This window comes from Ovis aries, chromosome X (genome assembly GCF_016772045.2).
Source record: "Ovis aries strain OAR_USU_Benz2616 breed Rambouillet chromosome X, ARS-UI_Ramb_v3.0, whole genome shotgun sequence".
NCBI lineage: Eukaryota > Metazoa > Chordata > Mammalia > Artiodactyla > Bovidae > Ovis > Ovis aries.
In genome coordinates this window covers 81,269,421-81,287,853 of record NC_056080.1, presented here as the reverse complement: position 1 = coordinate 81,287,853, position 18,433 = coordinate 81,269,421, and the positions used below count along the sequence as shown (strand labels likewise).

The following is an 18,433-nucleotide window of genomic DNA, read 5'->3' as shown; positions in this document are numbered from 1 at the left end:
TGGATGTGGCGGGGGAGTTGCCCCCCTGTTTCAGGAGCATGTCCTGCACTTTCATCTTTGGAGTCTGCTGAATGGGGAAGTGGAATCTCATTGAACTTGGGTGTTTGACTGGAAGTGGTAAAGCATCTTGTCTAGACTCCCAAGGGCCAGGTCTGTCTGTTTTTCTCTGAACTACCTGGTCAGCTCCTGAGCTTATTTTTGTTCAGTCATTGGCCTTATTAATTTCTGGGAACTCTGTGTGAGGATCATTAGCCCTTAATAGTATCAGTTGCACCCCCCCCCCAATTTGGCCTTTTAGTGTTTATTGGGCCTCCCTGTTGGCTCAGCTGGTAAAGAATCTGCCCACAATGCAGGAAACCTGGGTTCGATCCCTGGGTTGGGAAGATCCCCTGGAGAAGGGAAAGGCTACCCACTCCAGTATTCTGGCCTGGAGAATTCCATGGACTGTATAGTCCATGGGGTCACCAAGAGTCCGACATGACTGAGCAACTTGCACTTTGCCTTTCACTTTCATGTTTATTGCTACTGAGACGTCTTCAGGGAGCACTTCTGCATACCCCAGCCCATTAACATTCTCAGGCAAGGGCTTCAGGGTTTTAGGTTTTTTTTTTTTTTCAGTGAATGAAAGTCACTCAGTCGTGTCCAGCTCTTTGCAATCCCGTGGACTGTAGCTCACCAGGCTCCTCTGTCCATGGGATTTCCCAGGCAAGAATACTGGAGTGGGTTGTCATTTCCTTCTCCAGGGAATCTTCCTGATCCAAGGATTGAACCAGGGTCTCCTGCATTGCAGGCAGATTCTTTACCATCTAGCCACCAGGGAAGCCCTTAGGCTTTTCAGCACGTGATTCAAAGTTGGGTGGCGGGCACGGCGATCAAGGCCTCCACTTGAACCACCCTGAACCTCCCAGGCAGGGCACACGCAGCCTGCTCCATCCATGGGCCTCTCCCTTCTCTCCTCCACAGACGGACGCCCTGCAGCAGCTGCAGAAGGACTCGGAGGCCATCCGCATCCATTATGCGCACTACTTTGACCTCTCGCTGGTCAATAACAGCGTTGAGGAAACCCTGAAGACATTGCAAGAAGCATTTGACCAGGCGTGCCGTTCCCCACAGTGGGTGCCTGTCTCCTGGGTTTACTAAGCTTTGCACCATAGTGGGGAGTGACTGGGGGCCCCTGTTCAGCCTTTGGAAGTCCACCCCGCCTTGCTGTTTTAAGACCACAGGCTCGCTAGCTTTGTGTCAGCTTCTAGCTCTCTACAACTCTCCTCCTCATGAGGCTGGTGGGTGTCTTGTCTTCCTCACATTTCTGAAGGGCTGGGCTGATTTCCTGACAGAGCAGGATTTTCAAAGTATCCCTGCACACTGAGGGCCAGAAGCACTCGGCCAAGGCAGCTGCTGATCACAGCTAGTGCCCACAGGGAAGAAAAGCAATGGACCCCCTGGCCCCCCTGAAGCCTGCACCCCATTTACCTTTGGTCACACCAGGCATTTCATGTGTCTTTAAAGACAGCATTTGTCACTGCGACTTTCTACCCTGCCAAATCAAACAGCTGTGCAATAGGATGGGTCTGCTCTAGGGAAACCCTCAAAAGCAATAAAAGTATTGCTGTGTTAAAATGCCAGTGAGCTTGTGCCTTTTAACTTTCTGGTTCCCAGCTGCGCCCCAAGCCCCTGGGGTGTGGAGATGCCACTCCCGTGTTCTGAAGTCTCTCTCAAGCTTGCGACGACCTTAAGCCTAGAGGTCAGGCTCAACTGGATTTCTGGGCACAGGTGGCGGTGTCTACCTGCACATGAACACGTGTGTGGTATAGAAAGACACACTGGGAGCCAAAGTGTAAAGGGACTGACTCTACATCTGCTTTGTTTCCACTTGCTTTGGACTTGATTTTGATACACCTACCAGATGTTTTTTTTTTTTGTTTCCTCTTGAAAGCTACTCCCTTTTAGCTTTCTCCTGCATTCTGGACACCCAGACCAACTGCCCGGGTGAAAGTAACATCCCCAGAATAAACTCCTCCATTGGCTCTCAGGAACCCAGGTGCAGCTGTATCCTTAAGACTTACATGAGGCTGGTGTCCATGTACAGGAACCTGAGTGTCTTACCCTGGATGGAAACCCACCATGAGCGCTTCCTGGAGGCATTATGTCCTGGCATGCCTAGGGCAGGGGAAAGCCAGCCTTGGGCTGGCGTGTCCAGGTGGCTCTCAAGGGTCCGGGGCAGTGGAGGCCACCAGAAACCATCACTGGGAACGTGGCCCTGACCCTTGCTGCATTGGCACGCCCCTCCCCACCACTCCACATACTGTTTTTGGTTCCAAATCACCTCCCTGGCCATGAGCACAAGCTTTGGCGGCTCCTGGCGTGGGTGTCTGAGCCCAGATGTGTCTGCAGGTGCCTAAACAACCCCTTGTCCCCCACCTCCCGCCTGCCACAAACATGGAGAATCTTCCTCCTCTCTGTGATTGTGGAGATCACCAAATTGGCGGTTATCCTGCCTTGAAGATGCCGCCAGGCCCTAAGGGAAATGTTACCAGACACAGAAAAAGGGAAAAGCACCACATTTCCACTAGGACATAAAGATCTCTACATTTTTAATTGCCATGTCTTTTTTTGTTGTTGTTCTGCTAACTTGTAGATCAACAATTAGAAAAATCCAACAGGAATACTTAAAAAACTTCAGAAGGAAATTTAATCAGTAAAAATTACAACCTTCTCCCAGCAGGGAAAGGAACGGAGGAGTAAAACAAAGCCTAGAGGAATGATTTTTTTTGGGGGGGGGGGGGGGGGACTGAGCTCACAAACATAACTAGCCAGGTGGAGTCAGGCGCCTGAGGTGGTGTGTATATGTACAAGCTGTGAAGTGTACACAGGGGAGGGCATGGAAAGAGTGTACAAGACAAGCGTGCCAGAGCCCTCAGCCAGGCCTCCACCTGGAAAGGAAATCCAGGTGACCGAGGGAACTCGACACGAGACCGCTGTCCTCAGCACGCTGGCAAAAAAAAAAAGATTATCCCCTCAATAACATGGTTCAGTTCTGTTTTTTTTTTTTTTTCACTTGCTCTAGACCATTTTGTGGAACCGCCTTTTTTTTGTTTAGAAACTTTTTAGACGAGGGAAGTGGAGAAGCCAACTGGGAGAGGCCCAGGATGGTCAGCCAGCCCCGGGAAACAGCCGTGGGTGGGCACTGGGCAGCGCTGGGTCTGCAGGGGAGGTGCTGTGAGTCTCCTGGGCGGAGCAGTAGACGATGCCCAGTCCACCCCCTTCACCAGGGTCCTTACAACAGGACAAGATGGGGCGGCCATCCCAGGGGGCATCAGCAAGGGCTCTGTGAGCTGCTCCCACATGCCAGCCTCTCCACCCTTCTGGGGACCTCGGGTCCCCTCCCTCGAGGACCAATGGAGCTCCAGGTTCACAATAAGGCTTTGATGGCTCCTCCCACCTGGACGCTGTGCCACACGTGGCCGCCCCTACTCGGAGACCATTTCCACTTTGATTTTCTTCTTCTTCTTCTTCTTGGTGCTGTCACTGTCCTGGGAGGAAAAGCAAGCAAGCATTTCATAAGCACCGCCACTTTCCCAGTCCCACCCCGTTGGGGTAACCAGAAGGTGATGCTCATGACTTGGATGTCCTGGGTGACATCAATTTTGCGGATCATTGTCCTGAGTTTTTCACTGATGCCTTCACCTTCACACTCCCCAGCTCCGCAGCCTCCCAACCCACCACACAAAGAATCCTAATTGAGCTGATGCTAGGAAACCTGGGCCCATCCCATCCTCCCTCCTGGGCAGTGGGCAATGCCTTCCCCTCTCAGGGACCCAGGGGCGCCCGGGTCCTGGGCCTGCCTGCACACACCCCAGCTCCTGGCTTCTCCACAGCAGCTTTGGCCTTCTCCTTCTTTTTCTTCTTCTTTTCTTTCTTGACTGCCTGCGGAGCCGCCGGGGACGCGTCCTCACTCTCACTCTCTCGCTTCCGCTAAGGTGGAGACCACGGATGCACATTAGATCCGAGACCAATGTGGACGAGAACGTTTTCAGTGAGTCACAAAAAGTGGGGAGCCAGTCCAAGAGGATCCTGATGGGATCCAACAGGAAGTTTGCAAAAACCCCTGAAGGGGCCTGGTTTAACAGGCATTCAGAGACTGTCATGCCTGAAGGCCAGGAAGCTGAGGGCACAGCCGGAGTGCCAGGGCAACATAGAAAGGCCACCTCCTCCCTGGGGTGCTCCCGGGAGCCCTCAGAGGGGGCAGGTGGGTTAGGAACCCCACCTGCCAGGTTCCATGGCAAGCCCTTTCCAGGACATTCGGTGCCACCCGCAGTAACAGACAAGCTACCGTGCCATCTGATGCCAGTGGCCCCCAGCCCTGAAGCCACCACGTGCACAGGTGTTCACTGGCCTTCTGCCGAGTTCCACCTGGCCCCAAGTGTCCCCATCTCGATTGCAACATGCTCCTGCCACCCGTCAACCCCACTCTGTTCCACAGCTGTGGCCTGAGCTCAGCCAGCAGCCCAGGCCAGTCTAACCCCCAGGCTAACAGAACCCAATAGACACAACAGACCAGTAGCTGGTGGGGCTGGGTGGAGTGTTCGAAAGCCAGCACGGCACACCACTCACCTTTGGGGTTTTCACCACCTCAGCAACTACTGGCGCGGCTTTGACTGCTTTGGGTGGAACATCTTTCTTGGCAGAATTGCTACGAGAGGAGCAGAAACAAAGGGTAAGTGTCGCAGACCTGCTGTCCTCAGAGGCCCGGCTGCACAAAGGCATATCCAGCCAGTCGAAAGCCACCATCAGAATACTGATGCTGGACAGAAGAGCTCACCACTGCCACTCGCAGCCTGACTCCATCTAGAGTCCCACAAGCCAGGCTGGCAAGGGATAACCATTGGCTGCGCAGGGTCCAATGCCCTGACCTGCCCAGGGCAGCTGGGGTTCAGCAGCAGCCCCCAAGGCGAGTCCCAACAGCCCTTCCCTGAGCACGTTTCCTCCATATCTGGTTCTGTACTCATTGGAAGAACTGATGTTGAAGCTGAAACTCCCAACACTCTGGCCACCTGATGTGAAGAGCTGACTCATTTGAAAAGACCCTGATGCTGGGAAAGATTAAAGGCGGGAGGAGAAGGGGACAACAGAGGATGAGATGGTTGGACGGCATCACTGACTCAATGGACATGAGTTTCAGCAAGCTCCGGGAGTTGTGATGGACAGGGAGGCCTGGCGTGCTGCAGTCCATGGGGCTGCAAAGAGTCAGACACAACTGAGCAACTGAACTGAACTAAGTTGAGGTCTTCACCAGAGTGGCCGGGAGGCGGCATCCAGCACTCGGAGCTCCACGCCCTTCCTTCCTCCCCTGCCATCAAGGGACCCCGGCATCCAGGCAGGTCCCCTGTCCACTGCGGGGCTGGCCAACAGCCACCCTCACCTGTAGTCGACGTACTCTTGCGTCCAGGTGGTAGGTGTGCTGTCGGTGGGCTTGCCGTGCTTGTCCAGAAGACCCTGCTTGATCATCAGCTTCTTCTGACTTGCCTGGAGGACCAGCAGGGTGTCCAGGTTACAACAGTGTTGACGCAAAGCAGGTTTCATAACCACACACACACATAGCAGAGCACTCGGAATTCACCTTCTCTTCCACGGGTGCAGACATGGGACTTTCAAAGGGCTTGCTGTATTCCTGGGAGCCTCTGTGGTCTCATTTGTACCACCTGCCATTCCAGCGGCCCCAGATGCTTCCCTCCCCGCTTCACCTCAATATCTCACATCGTGTATTTCTACTGCAGTGGCTCTAGCAGAGATCCCTTGCCCCGATTCCCTGACCAGGCCAAAGCCTTCATGGTGGACTCAAGGTGCCAGGGACCTTGCCACACCCCTTCACAGGGCCCTCAACTATGCCGAAAGTCACCACCCTGTGGTGCAAGTAGACTGAGGTCCATTTATGATCCCCTTAGCCTAAAGATCCTCAGGTCCAAGTGAGGCACATTTCTAACCAGCAACAACTTCCCAGAGCCTGGCACGATGCCAGGACATGGCAGTGGAGACACACCAACAGCTGCTCAAGTATTCAACAAAGCAAAATACAATGCTGCGCAGGGCACAGGCCCAGTCCCACTTACTTACTTTTGGCCCTAAACCCCACTTCCGAGGATAAGTGTCTCTCTCCATGATAACTCTCTTGATCTTGGCTACAATGCCGTGGTCGCAGGTGGAGATCACTGCTGTGGTCATCAATGCAATTGCTGCAGGCGTTGGAAAGAGATAAAAGGAAAGACTTGATAACCAATGAGGCCAAATGCTGCCATTTTATACAAGTTTTACAAACTTCATGAAAACTTGTAAGCTTGGACTTTCCTGGTGGTCCAGTGGTGAAGAATTCACCTTCCAATACACGGGACACGGGTTCAATTTCAAGTTGGGGAACTCAGATCTCACATGCCACAGGGCACCTACGCCAGGGTGCCACAAGCAGTGAGACCACGCACAACCAGAGAGAAGCCCGCATAGCCCAACGAAAGATCCTGTGTGCCGCCACTAACACCCAACACAGCCAAACAGATAGATGATTTTTTAGAAAATAATCTCATTGTTGAAATAAAACTCTTAAGCTCTACTGCCTTGAGGTTTCCATTGCGGAGAGTTGCATATGGAGAAAATCCACCATCAGGGGAAGACAGCCTGTGAAATCATGTTCCACTTATCAAGTGCAAAAAAATACTGATACTAATCACACTCATCAAAACCTATGCGTTGGACATCCTCAGAGGAGACTTCTTAAGAGGTATTCAACTGGCCAAAACGTTTGCGTTTTTCAGTTACACGTCTCAGAAATATCCAAATCCATTTTTTGGCCAGGCCGATACATCCAAAGCTCTTTAATGTGCATTATTTACACCAGGAATAAAGTGTGTCATCAGGATCCCTTTCCAGCTATGCACAATCAAGGTGGCCACAGAGTGGCCAGCAGCCAGAGGGGAAGGGCCACCTCGATAATGAACCCCAAAGACATACATGTCATGCTTGGAGCTCAGACGGGGACAATCCAACAGTAGCTAAAGTTGCGCAAGTTAGCATTGCACAGAGAGGGACGGGACTGAAGGTTCCGCAGTTACCACCTTTATTCCCCACCTGTTGATGATTTCTTCTCTTACTGGAGAGCTAAACCACTGAGACAAGGCTCCTAACAGCAGCTGGCAAGACAAGAGGAAACCCCGCCGACCCCTTCTCACGCATGCCTGTCCGAACTGGACCTTTGGGCTGTGACCACCCCACAGACCCCAAGGAACACAGGGATTCATTCGGTCACCCTAAGAGGCCAGTCCTCGGGCATGCCCTCCAAGGGAGCCTGGCTGTGATGGTGCAGAGCGGACAAGAGCCGCTTGCCTCTTACCCATGCAGATGGCCTCCCCTTTGGTGGTGATGACCACGATCTCTTGATTGACCTCAATGCCGTCCTCATAGCGCAGGACACCTGGGAGCATGATCTTTGCCCCGTAGCAGATGGCGTTCACCTGGCGGGATGATGGCCCCATGAGTGCCCCCATCACAGGGTGGCCCCTGCCCTCTACCCCACCCCGCACTGGGCCAGAGCAGCAACCCCTACCCATGCCAGAGGCACAACAGCATCCACAGGCTGCCATGCAGCTTGTATCACAGCCGCCACCCACCACAGGTTGATTCAGAAATGTAACCAGGGCTGGAAGTCGCTACTCCTGTTCAGAGTTTACCTATTCTCTACTTCTCAGCATGAAGGGAAAACACCCTAACAGAGCTAGGTTATAACTACCTTCCCAGGTCATATTCCTAGGTAATAATTACATCCCCAAAGGAATGAACAAGCAACACTGCCAAGGCCTGCTGAACCAATCCTACACGTTTTGACATGTCCTTTACGGACCCAGAGATACATATCAAGGCCAACTCTTCCTGAGTCTGCCCACACTCGAGGTGTCCAATCCACCTGAGGGTCTTGTCTTCACTCGCCATATTTCTCCCCTCCCTTGAAATTCCCCCAGAAGCCACTAATTTGACCATAGCAAAAGGGAATCACATTCACATTGTTTGTCTTGTGTATTGTTTTCTCTATCATTATAGGGGCAACTGTGGTATGCCTCTTCAGTTTTTTGTCTTTTATTATAAACTCTAACATCTATACAGTCAAACGTATACAGTTTAAGATCTGAGTATGAATGAACAAGCTCAAATTATTAAATATATAAACGATTTCTTTCTATGAGATTATTTAGTATGCATACTAAGAAAAAAGGCTTGATAATCTCCACGATGTTTAGGTTTTATGGCCTCAAATTGGGATTTATTTCAACAAAGCTTTTAATGGAGATTCCGAAAGGAGAACTAGCCAACTCTCTAATCTCAATCTTTTATCCCCATCAAAACAACTTTTTCTAGCAATAGTTAAAAAAAAAAAAAAAAAACAAAACACCCAAGGTGTCTTAGGCACATACAAAACTACCAGTTTATGGAAGAGCAAATTTTATGTACCACTAACAGTCTATTTCTTGAACCAAGTTACTTACTCTAAATGTTTCATGGAATTAGGCCCAATATTAAAATTTACTTTATATTTGGTTTTCACTTAATAAAGTTAATCATAAATACTTCCATTAACAAAAACAAATTAATCCAGTGCCCAATATACAAAATCAGAAAAAAAGAAAAGAAACCCCAAGAAAAATAGTGGTTGTAAAATCACAAAATCCTATTTTATCTCTTTAAATAGAATGAAATTTTCAGGCCACGGACCACATCTCCTTTCCTGAGCTCCCATTTTGTACAAACAGAACTTACTGCACTATCTTTCATGACTAGCCGTTTATGAGACGTCAACAGCTTTTCCAAAGGGTAAACGACTCGCCGCAGGTAACTCTCATCCTTATGGTTGTCATACAGCCATTGGGCATCAAGCACGTCATGCATCGTCACCATGTGGTCCTGGGAAGTAGCCGCGCATGAAAATTAATCAAGTGCCATTGTACCCCCAATAGGCAAATGGACCTCACACTTCCAGACACTGAATCACTTTTGTCTCGCCTGCTAGTCCAAGCTCATTAGTCTTTGGTCTGTTTTCAGTCACCTCTGTAACTGGTGGTCTAGTAAACCTAAGCAGGCATATCTGTAGGCTAGGGAGTAAACGAATAGAGAGTAACAGTCTCCATCCACACACACCCCAGCCTGTGCTTTAATGTCCCAAAGTTTAATTAACAGAACAGGGAAGCTGCCCCGCACTGAACTCAACACTTTGGAAACTGCCTTTTCTGGGATGGGAAGCAGGTAGAGTTCTACCAAGGGCTGGAAGATCTAAGTATCAGCCGGCTTTAAGAAAAAAAAAAAAAAAAACAACAACTCCTTAAGAATAAAAAAAACAACTCCCACCAATGACATACCTTTTCACTCATGACTCCAGAACGAACCCTCCGGAGTTCCTGCATCTGACCACCAACTCCCAACAACAAACCAAGGTGAACACACAGCGTCCGAATATAAGTGCCAGCCTCACAACTCACCCAGAAGATTCCTAAACACACGCATACACAAAAGTAGAACATATTTTCCTAAGTAAACACATGAAAGAAAGAAAGTGAAGTCACTCAGTTGTGTCCGACTCTTTGCAACCCCATGGACTGTAGCCCACCAGGCTCCTCCATCCACAGAATTTTCTAGGCAAGAGTATTGGAGTGGGTTGCCATTTCCTTCTCCAGAGGATCTTCCCAACCCAGGGATTGAACCTGGGTCTCCCGTGTTGCAGGCAGAACACTTTACCGTCTGAGCCACCAGGGAATCCCTTAGGGAGAAAGGTATTGAGTATGATGTTTACTTAAGTCTTTCTTTATGGATACCCGTATCAGGTTGAGGAATTATTCTTCTATGCTTAACTCACTGAATAGTTTTTATTATAAAAGGGTGGGCTTCCCTGGGGGCTCAGATGGTAAAGTGTCTGCCTGCAATGTGGGAGAGACCTGGGTTCAATCCCTGGCTCAGCAAGATCCCCTGGAGTAGGCAATGGCCACCCACTCCAGTACTCTTGCCTAGAAAATTCCATGGATGGAGCCTGGTGGGCTACAGTCCATGGGGTTGCAAAGAGTCGGACACAACTGAGTGACTTCACTTTCTTTAAGTAAACACGTGACCAGGTGAGAAACTCAGTTATTCTCTACCTGCAGCAGTGAAACTGGAGATGACACAAGCCACAACTACCCCATACGCTCAAGGCAGCTACTTTTACCAGACTCTGATTCTGGAAAATTCATTCAACACCAGAGTGCTCCGTGTCAGCTCAGTGCCCCACAGGCCTGAGGACCCACCTAATCGTCTTTCAGGGTCATACTCAATCATTTTGCTCTCGTAGATGGTTCTGACTCGGAGTTGCCTTTTTACTGCAGCAATGAGTGGGGGTCGCTGGAATAAGGCACCTGTCAGGGTTTCTAGGGCCTGGCAAGAAACACAAACGAAACCGCTCTTACTGCATGGACTCTCAAAGATGATCAAAGGGCAGATTTGAGGAGTTTAAGGGCACAAGTGACACACAGAAGTTCTCTTGCAATCACTAAAAAGGGCCTTTCAATTTCTGATTCCTTCTGCAACTCCACATGGGTGGCTCAGGACTGATCAGAAGCCTCTCCTCAGAAGGCACATGAGCAGAAGTGTCTCTGCCGTCTGCAGTCACCTGCCCAGGTTGGCCCAGTGGCTCAGGTGGCTTCCCTTCAATGACAGACTTACCCTGGAAAGCTGAGTCCCCCCTTCGATAGCATTGTGCAGCCGGACAATCCCCACATACTCTTTGCCTGTAAAATGACAAGAGTAGTCAGGTGTGGCCACTGAGTTTGCTGTTATTTCCTATATGCTTGTATCACTCGTAATCTTGTGCAGCCACGGAAAGCAGGAAAATTTCTATCAAATTTGCAGAAGACAGATTTCAGGGTATAGATGTAGGAAAGGAACGAAGACCCTAATGTCGTAGGTTCAACTCTCAACATGCTGAGAAGGACAAGAACACCTGTGGACAGCCTGTCTGGAGGGCACCTTGCAAGGCCAAGAAGAATTTTCCCTGATGACAATGAGGAAGCCATTATTTTAGGCAGAAGCTGCAGGGTATTTCAAGGAGCCTGAAGTGACAGGCCTGCAGCCAGACTTGGACTCAGCTCTGCCTCAGGGCTAGAAGCAGATCCACTTGGCTCCACATGCTTGTCAAAAGCACCCAGAACTCCCAACAAGGCAGCCTCATCAGGAAGGCACAGAAGGCACATACCAAGCCAGAGTATCCCTTGCTTCTGTTTTTAATTGGGTTTGTAAGATTTTACCAATGTAAGAAATCACTTCTGAAAGCCACATGCAGAAGGGCAAGGAAACACAGAAAGACTTCCCATCTTCAAGCTGCCCCGTCCTTTCTCCCACTCTGATTTACCTGCGCTCTGCTGTGATTTCACCAAGCGAGTGGCTCGTTCGATGCACACTATTAAACAACCAGTCACCTTGGGATCCAGGGTTCCACTGTGACCCGTCTTCTCGACCCGAAGTATTCGCCGGATCCAGGCTACCACCTCATGGGAAGAGGGGTTGGAGGGCTTATCAAGGTTAATGAAACCTGTCCTAGATTGGGAAAGAAATTACTGTGTCATCAACTCTGGGCCTCGGATGAAAACTAAATTTGCAGAGTAAAAACCAAGTGTTGACCATGGGCACAGGCTATCATATATGTTGAGGGCATGTCACCACCTCCTTGAATAACTGATGTGAAAGGGTCATTGTGCAAAGAAGTGTGTGCTTGCTCCCAACACGCTTACCTGATGTAGTCCCCAATCTCCCTCTTCAGAGGATTTGAACCACAAGGAAGAGGTGTGTAATGTGTTGTCCTTACATTTAGCTTATCAAAATTCTAGAAAGCAACGATACAACACAAAATAAGCAATAAATCATTAACATATGGAAAATTAAGTCAGGACCACTACGAACCATGATAAGGCGACCCTCTGGGTTCCTGTTTTGGATCTTGCTCCTGTATTTCCATTATCTGCTGTGGCAGACTGCTAAGCCCCACCACATGCTAGAGAAATTACCCAAGTATGAAGAAGACAAATTTTCTCCCTCCTCCAGAAAGACCTCCTGGGGTCCTACAAACAAATGTGGCTTCACTGCACAGGCTTATGCGTAAAATATGGACTAGCTTTTATTTTCTCAGGCACCAAAGGTAGCCAGCTGGAGGATGAACATTCCATGATGGTAGGACTATTGCCAACATGTAAAAATAAGAGAACCAGATGCTATCTAAATAGCAGACATATCTGGCCAAGCAGAAATTAAACTGCATTGAATTATATAAACAAATCTCGTATTTAACCTCTTATTTAGTGGTTGATTCAAATTTTCTAGGCAAGAATACTGGAGTGTGGCCATTTCCTTCTTCAGGGGATCTTCTCGACACAGGGATCAAACCCAGGTCTCCCGCATAGTGGGCAGATACTACCATCTATGCCACCAGGGAATCCTGTCTTTCAGTAAACTTGCCTCCTAATCTCATAGCTGGCACCCATTATGTCAGTAACGAAATTTTAACTCTATTCATTACTGAACTACTTTATGAAAAACCCAACAAAATAGTCAATAACTTCTAGAGTATGTGATACATGCTGGGCACTTAGGCGCGTTTCATCGATCACCTCCTGCAACCCTCAATAGGCCTTCTGAAAGAGGAGGTATTATTTGCCAATAGCCTCAGAGAGGTCAAGATTAGCCTAAGGTCACACAGTACCTGACCCAAAGGGGTCTAGCATCAAAATCTACGCTGTAAAGCATGTACTACTCCACAAACCAGTAAATGTCTATAAAGTGAAGCTTCAGTATTCTTGCCTTGAGAACCCCATGAACAGTATGAAAAGGCAAAATGACAGGATACTGAAAGAGGAACTCCCCAGGTCGGTAGGTGCCCAATATGCTACTGGAGATCAGTGGAGAAATAACTCCAGAAAGAATGAAGGGATAGAGCCAAAGTAAAAACAATACTCAGCTGTGGATGTGACTGGTGATAGAAACAAGGTCCAATGCTGTAAAGAGCAATATTGCACAGGAACCTGGAATGTCAGGTCCATGAATCAAGGCAAATTGGAAGTGGTCAAACAGGAGATGGCAAGAGTGAACGTCGACATTCTAGGAATCGGTGAACTAAAATGGACTGGAATGGGTGAATTTAACTCAGATGACCATTATATCTACTACTGCGGGCAGGAATCCCTCAGCAGAAATGGAGTAGCCATCATGGTCAACAAAAGAGTCTGAAATGCAGTACTTGGATGCAATCTCAAAAAAGACAGAATGATCTCTGTTCATTTCCAAGGCAAACCATTCAATAACATGGTAATCCAAGCCTATGCCCCAACCAGTAACACTGAAGAAGCTGAAGGTGAACGGTTCTATGAAGACCTACAAGACCTTTTAGAACTAACACCAAAAAAAGATGTCCTTTTCATTATAGGGGACTGGAATGCAAAAGTAGGAAGTCAAGGAACACCTGGAGTAACAGGCAAATTTGGCCTTGGAATGCGGAATGAAGCAGGGCAATAGAGTTTTGCCAAGAAAATGCACTGGTCATGGCAAACACCCTCTTCCAAAAACACAAAAGAAGACTCTACACATGGACATCACCAGATGGTCAACACCGAAATCAGACTGATTATGTTCTTTGCAGCCAAAGATAAAGAAGCTCTATACAGTCAACAAAAACTAGACTGGGAGCTGCCTGTGGCTCAGTTCATGAGCTCCTTATTACCAAATGCAGACTTAAATTGAAGAAAGTGGGAAAACCACTAGACCATTCAGGTATGACCTAAATCAAATCCCTTATGATTATACCGTGGAAGTGAGAAATAGATTTAAGGGACTAGATCTGATAGACAGAGTGCCTGATGAACTATGGAATGAGGTTCGTGACATTGTACAGGAGACAGGGATCAAGACCATCCCCATGGAAAAGAAATGCAAAAAAGCAAAATGGCTGTCTGGGGAGGCCTTACAAATAGCTGTGAAAAGAAAGGGGAAAAGCAAAGGAGAAAAGGAAAGATATAAGCATCTGAATGCAGAGTTCCAAAGAATAGCAAGGAGAGATAAGAAAGCCTTCTTCAGCGATCAATGCAAAGAAATAGAGGAAAACAACAGAATGGGAAAGACTAGAGATCTCTTCAAGAAAATTAGAGATACCAAGGGAACATTTCATGCAAAGATGGGCTCAAGGAAAGAAATGGTATGGACCTAACAGAAGCAGAAGATATTAAGAAGAATTGTACAAAAAAGATCTTCACGACCAAGATAATCATGATGGTGTGATCACTCATCTAAAGCCAGACATCCTGGAATGTGAAGTCAAGTTGGCCTTAGAAAGCATCACTACGAACAAAGCTAGTGGAGGTGATGGAATTCCAGATGAGCTATTTCAAATCCTGAAAGATGATGCTGTGAAAGCGCTGCACTCAATATGCCAGCAAATCTGGAAAACTCAGCCACAGTGGCCACAGGACTGGAAAAGGTCAGTTTTCACTCCAGGCCCAAAGAAAAGCAATGCTAAAGAATGCTCAAACTTCCACAAAATTGCACTTATCTCACATGCTAGTAAAGTAATGCTCAAAATTCTCCAAGCTAGGCTTCAGCAACACGTGAACTGTGAACTTCCTGATGTTCAAACTGGTTTTAGAAAAGGCAGAGGAACCAGAGATCAAGCTGCCAACATTTGACGGATCATGGAAAAAGCAAGAGAGTTCCAGAAAAACATCTATTTCTGCTTTATTGACTATGGCAAAGCCTTTGACTGTGTGGATCACAATAAACTGTGGAAAATTCTGAAAGAGATGGGAATACAGACCACCTGACCTGCCTCTTGAGAAATCTGTATGCAGGTCAGGAAGCAACAGTTAGAACTGGACATGGAACAACAGACTGACTCCAAATAGGAAAAGGAGTACGTCAAGGCTGTATATTGTCACCCTGCTTATTTAACTTATATGCAGAGTACATCATGAAAAACGCTGGACTGGAAGAAACACAAGCTGGAATCAAGACTGCCGGGAGAAATATTAATAAACTCAGATATGCAGATGACACCACCCTTATGGCAGAAAGTGAGGAGGAACTAAAAAGCCTCTTGATGAAAGTGAAAGAGGAGAGTGAAATGGTAGTTTAAAGCTCAACATTCAGAAAATGAAGATCATGGCATCTGGTCCCATCACTTCATGGGAAATAGATGGGAAACAGTGAAAACAGTGTCAGACTTTATTTTTTGGGGCTCCAAAATCACTGCAGATGGGGATTGCAGCCATGAAATTAAAAGACGCTTACTCCTTGGAAGAAAAGTTATGACCAACCTAGATAGCATATTCAAAAGCAGAGACAGTACTTTGCCAACATAGGTCCGTCTAGTCAAGGCTATGGTTTTTTAAGTAGTCATGTATGGATGTGACAGTTGGACTGTGAGGAAAGCTGAGCACCAAAGAATTGATGCTTTTGAACTGTGGTGTTGGAGAAGACCCTTGGACTGCAAGGAGAACCAACCAGTCCATTCTGAAGGAGATCACCCCTGGGATTTCTTTGGAAGAATGATGCTAAAGCTGAAAATCCAGTACTTTGGCCACCTGGTGCGAAGAGTTGACTCACTGGAAAAGACTGATGTTAGGAGGGATTGGGGGCAGGAGGAGAAAGGGATGACAGAGGATGAGATGCCTGGATGGCATCACTGACTCGATGGACGTGAGTTTGAGTGAATTCCGGGAGTTGGTGATGGACAGGGAGGCCTGGCGTGCTGCGATTCATGGGGTCACAGAGTCGGACACAACTAAGCGACTGAACTGAAGTAGAGAAATTGAGAATTGTTTATAAAATTTGATAGCAGTCTCACATTGTTGCAAAATTTACCTGTATTCCACAAGTGTTGGGTACACTGGAAATTTAAAAGAAAACACAAAAAACAAAAAACCTCGGGTCTTCATCTCAACTACCTTGAGGAACACTGATTTAGGCAGCCTCATCTAGCCTTGCCTAAGTCCAGGATCCATTCTTAATCAACTGTTTAATACTCAGAAACAGTATAAAAGCCAGACATTGAGCTGATGCAAAACACATACCTTTAGCAACAGGGGCCACTGAGACGTGTCCAACTGAGCCACTTTGGATTCAGGTTTGATGAGAAAATCTTCAGCATGTTGTATTTCCTTCCAGAGGACAGAAACACAACTTGTTAAGACTCCCCACTTGAATCTGAACCCTTCCATTACAACCACCAAAGTCTATGCCTGTGCAATAAAAAACAAGGTGTCTATTCCTGTTCACTGAGATCTCCATAGGAAAGAGAAGAAATGAATGAAGAATTGAGAAAAATAAGTGAAGCGGCACCAAGACGGGAATAGCCAATTTAAGAGAAAAGAGGGATAGTGGGTCTGATAAGAAAGACAATTTCAGGGAAAGCAGTCACTGTGGGCAACACCATTTAGCAAAGTGTGCCTGACAGCAGAGACCTAGGCTGGATGGAGCTTTGTAGTTTCTATCTCACGATGACACCCCGTTCCTTCAAAATCTTTAGAAACACTTCTTTTCTGCAATCTGGCCTCTAAGAAACCTTTCTTTTGAGTCGGAGCAGAGTAAAAATATTCCTACTCACCGCCACAGCCTCCTCTGGTAATGATTTTCGCTCCTTTTTCTTCTTGTGTTTCTTCGGCAAAATAAGGACTTAAAAAACACACACAAGAATTGGGAGTTTTCCCCGAAAATCAAGGCGATCGAGTTGAAAATAGAGGACGCATCAGGGCAGCTGAAAAACGGCCGTCTGGTATAGGCTCGTAGGGAAAGCGAGGGGGGTCAGGCCAGTGCCCGGAGCGGCCGGGCGGGCTCGCGACAGCAGCCGCACGTTTCCCCCTACAGCCCGGTTCACCACGTGGCCGCGCGGGGCTGAAAGGCCCTCAGCCCGCAAGTTCCGTCAGGGACCGTCCGACGGTCCTCAAGGGCTTGGGGCCCCTAGAACTTCTTTTTCGCCTGGGAGCTCCGCGCCCGCCCGAGCCCCTTGGCCCCTTCTCTTCCCTTCCTTGCGCGGCGCTGACCACGGCGGCAGAACGGGGGAGCGCGACCCAGGCCCTGTCGGCGGGAGGCCTGGGCCTCATGGCGTCACGTCACCGCGGGGGCCTCTCAATCTCTCGCCCTCACCCCGTGGAGCCAAGGCCAAGCGACAAGGTCGGCAGGAGGCGCGGCGGCTGGAGCCAGCGGACAGTTCTAGCCTCGATGTCTGCCACCCCCCACCCCCGGCTCCCCCCGTCGGAGGTCGCGACCCGGGCCCGGCCTGCTAGCCACCGGAGAACCGCCCTCACCTTCCGCGTCCGCCATGTTGCCCCGCTGAGCTCGCGAGCCGCGTGGGCCACCACCGCCAAGGAAGCGCCTGCAGGCTCCCGCCGCCGTCAGGCTGCGCCGCTAGGCCCCGCCCACCTGTGCGCCGCCCCGTGCGTGTCGTGCAGAGGGGCGGGGCGAGGCGGCGCGGAGTCCCCGGCGCGCGCCTGCCGGCCGCACCATCTCATTGGCGGCCGCGGCGGCCCGCGCTCGCACCGCCGCGCGGGCGCCTTGGGCTTCGCCCCGCCTTCAGCGGGCCGGCCGGGGAACGCCTGCGCAGCCCACCTGGGCGGGGCTTAGCTGTGGGCGTGGCCGGGCGAATGTCTAGTCTTTCTCACCGGTTTTTTTTTTTAAGTGAAACTTGGGCCCACCAGTTCATTCTAAAGGAGATCAGCCCTGGGTGTTCTTTGGAAGGAATGATGCTAAAACTGAAACTCCAGTACTTTGGCCACCTCATGCGAAGAGTTGACTGGTTGGAAAAGACTCTGATGCTGAGAGGGATTTGGGGCAGGAGGAGAAGGGGGCGACAGAGGATGAGATGGCTGGATGGCATCACTGACTCTATGGACAGTAGTCTGACTGAACTCCAGGAGTTGGTGATGGACAGGGAGGCCTGGCGTGCTGTGATTCATGGGGTCGCAAAGAGTCGGACATGACTGAGTGACTGACCTGAACTGAACTGGGCACCTGGGCACGTGTCTCAGCTTTCCTTGCTTCCCCACCCCTGACCCTTCAAGGTGGCTGTCGGATCAGTCCCGATGCCAAAGTGAAGACAGACGTCGAGGCACATAGAGCTTTGCAGCTTCTAATTTTCATCCTGCTAGAGCGGCACTGCCCAATAGAAACAGAGTGCGAGTCCCTTGTGGACTTTTAAATTTTCCAACATCCACTTGAAAAAAAAAAAAAAGCAAAGTAGAAGGTTACATCGGTTTCAGTAACAGACTGTGTTTAACACAACGATCGGCAATATTATCGTTTCAGCATATAAGCAATGCACAACATTATGAATGACATATTTTACCTTTTTTTTTTTTTCTGTACCAGGTCTTCTGGTGATGCTTTCTGGTCACAGCAC

At 48.9% G+C, this 18,433-nt stretch overlaps 2 protein-coding genes and 2 non-coding genes across 5 annotated transcripts in view; 1 reads left to right on the top strand and 3 right to left on the bottom strand.

Annotated features, from left to right (window-relative positions):
• Window positions 1-1,622, top strand: part of MPP1 (MAGUK p55 scaffold protein 1) — a 31,511-nt gene extending 29,889 nt beyond the window's left edge. Inside the window, exon 12 of the mRNA XM_004022237.5 lies at window positions 964-1,622. Within this exon, the coding sequence (XP_004022286.1) occupies window positions 964-1,140 (177 nt within the window). The 3' untranslated portion in view covers window positions 1,141-1,622. The remainder of the gene's footprint in view (window positions 1-963) is intronic.
• A 1,041-nt stretch (window positions 1,623-2,663) lies between these two features.
• DKC1 (dyskerin pseudouridine synthase 1) lies at window positions 2,664-17,444 on the bottom strand. 2 transcript variants are annotated; one of them, XM_015104658.4, is made up of 16 exons: window positions 17,343-17,444; window positions 16,643-16,710; window positions 16,110-16,196; window positions 11,790-11,881; window positions 11,411-11,595; window positions 10,726-10,790; window positions 10,311-10,437; window positions 9,393-9,523; window positions 8,797-8,940; window positions 7,379-7,499; window positions 6,112-6,230; window positions 5,420-5,523; window positions 4,612-4,690; window positions 3,853-3,972; window positions 3,440-3,530; window positions 2,664-2,989 (listed from the first exon to the last, which is right to left on the bottom strand). In XM_015104658.4, exons 1-15 carry the CDS (start codon window positions 17,356-17,358, stop codon window positions 3,468-3,470), a joined length of 1,521 nt encoding a protein of 506 aa, XP_014960144.2. In that variant the 5' UTR covers window positions 17,359-17,444; the 3' UTR covers window positions 2,664-2,989; window positions 3,440-3,467.
• LOC114111824 (small nucleolar RNA SNORA56) lies at window positions 4,761-4,892 on the bottom strand. The gene has a single exon (XR_003587563.1). It is a non-coding gene; the product is annotated as a small nucleolar RNA SNORA56 (small nucleolar RNA).
• Window positions 9,120-9,253, bottom strand: LOC114111821 (small nucleolar RNA SNORA36 family). Its single transcript, XR_003587561.1, has one exon. It is a non-coding gene; the product is annotated as a small nucleolar RNA SNORA36 family (small nucleolar RNA).
• Window positions 17,445-18,433: the final 989 nt, after the last annotated feature.

Excerpts from the sequence above, each read along its gene's own strand:
- DKC1 (XM_015104658.4), bottom strand. Across the intron at positions 11,596-11,789 it reads GAGATTGGGGACTACATCAG|GACAGGTTTCATTAACCTTG; the intron begins GTAAGCGTGTTG and ends TTCCCAATCTAG. Across the intron at positions 10,438-10,725 it reads GGGGGACTCAGCTTTCCAGG|GCCCTAGAAACCCTGACAGG; the intron begins GTAAGTCTGTCA and ends GTTTCTTGCCAG.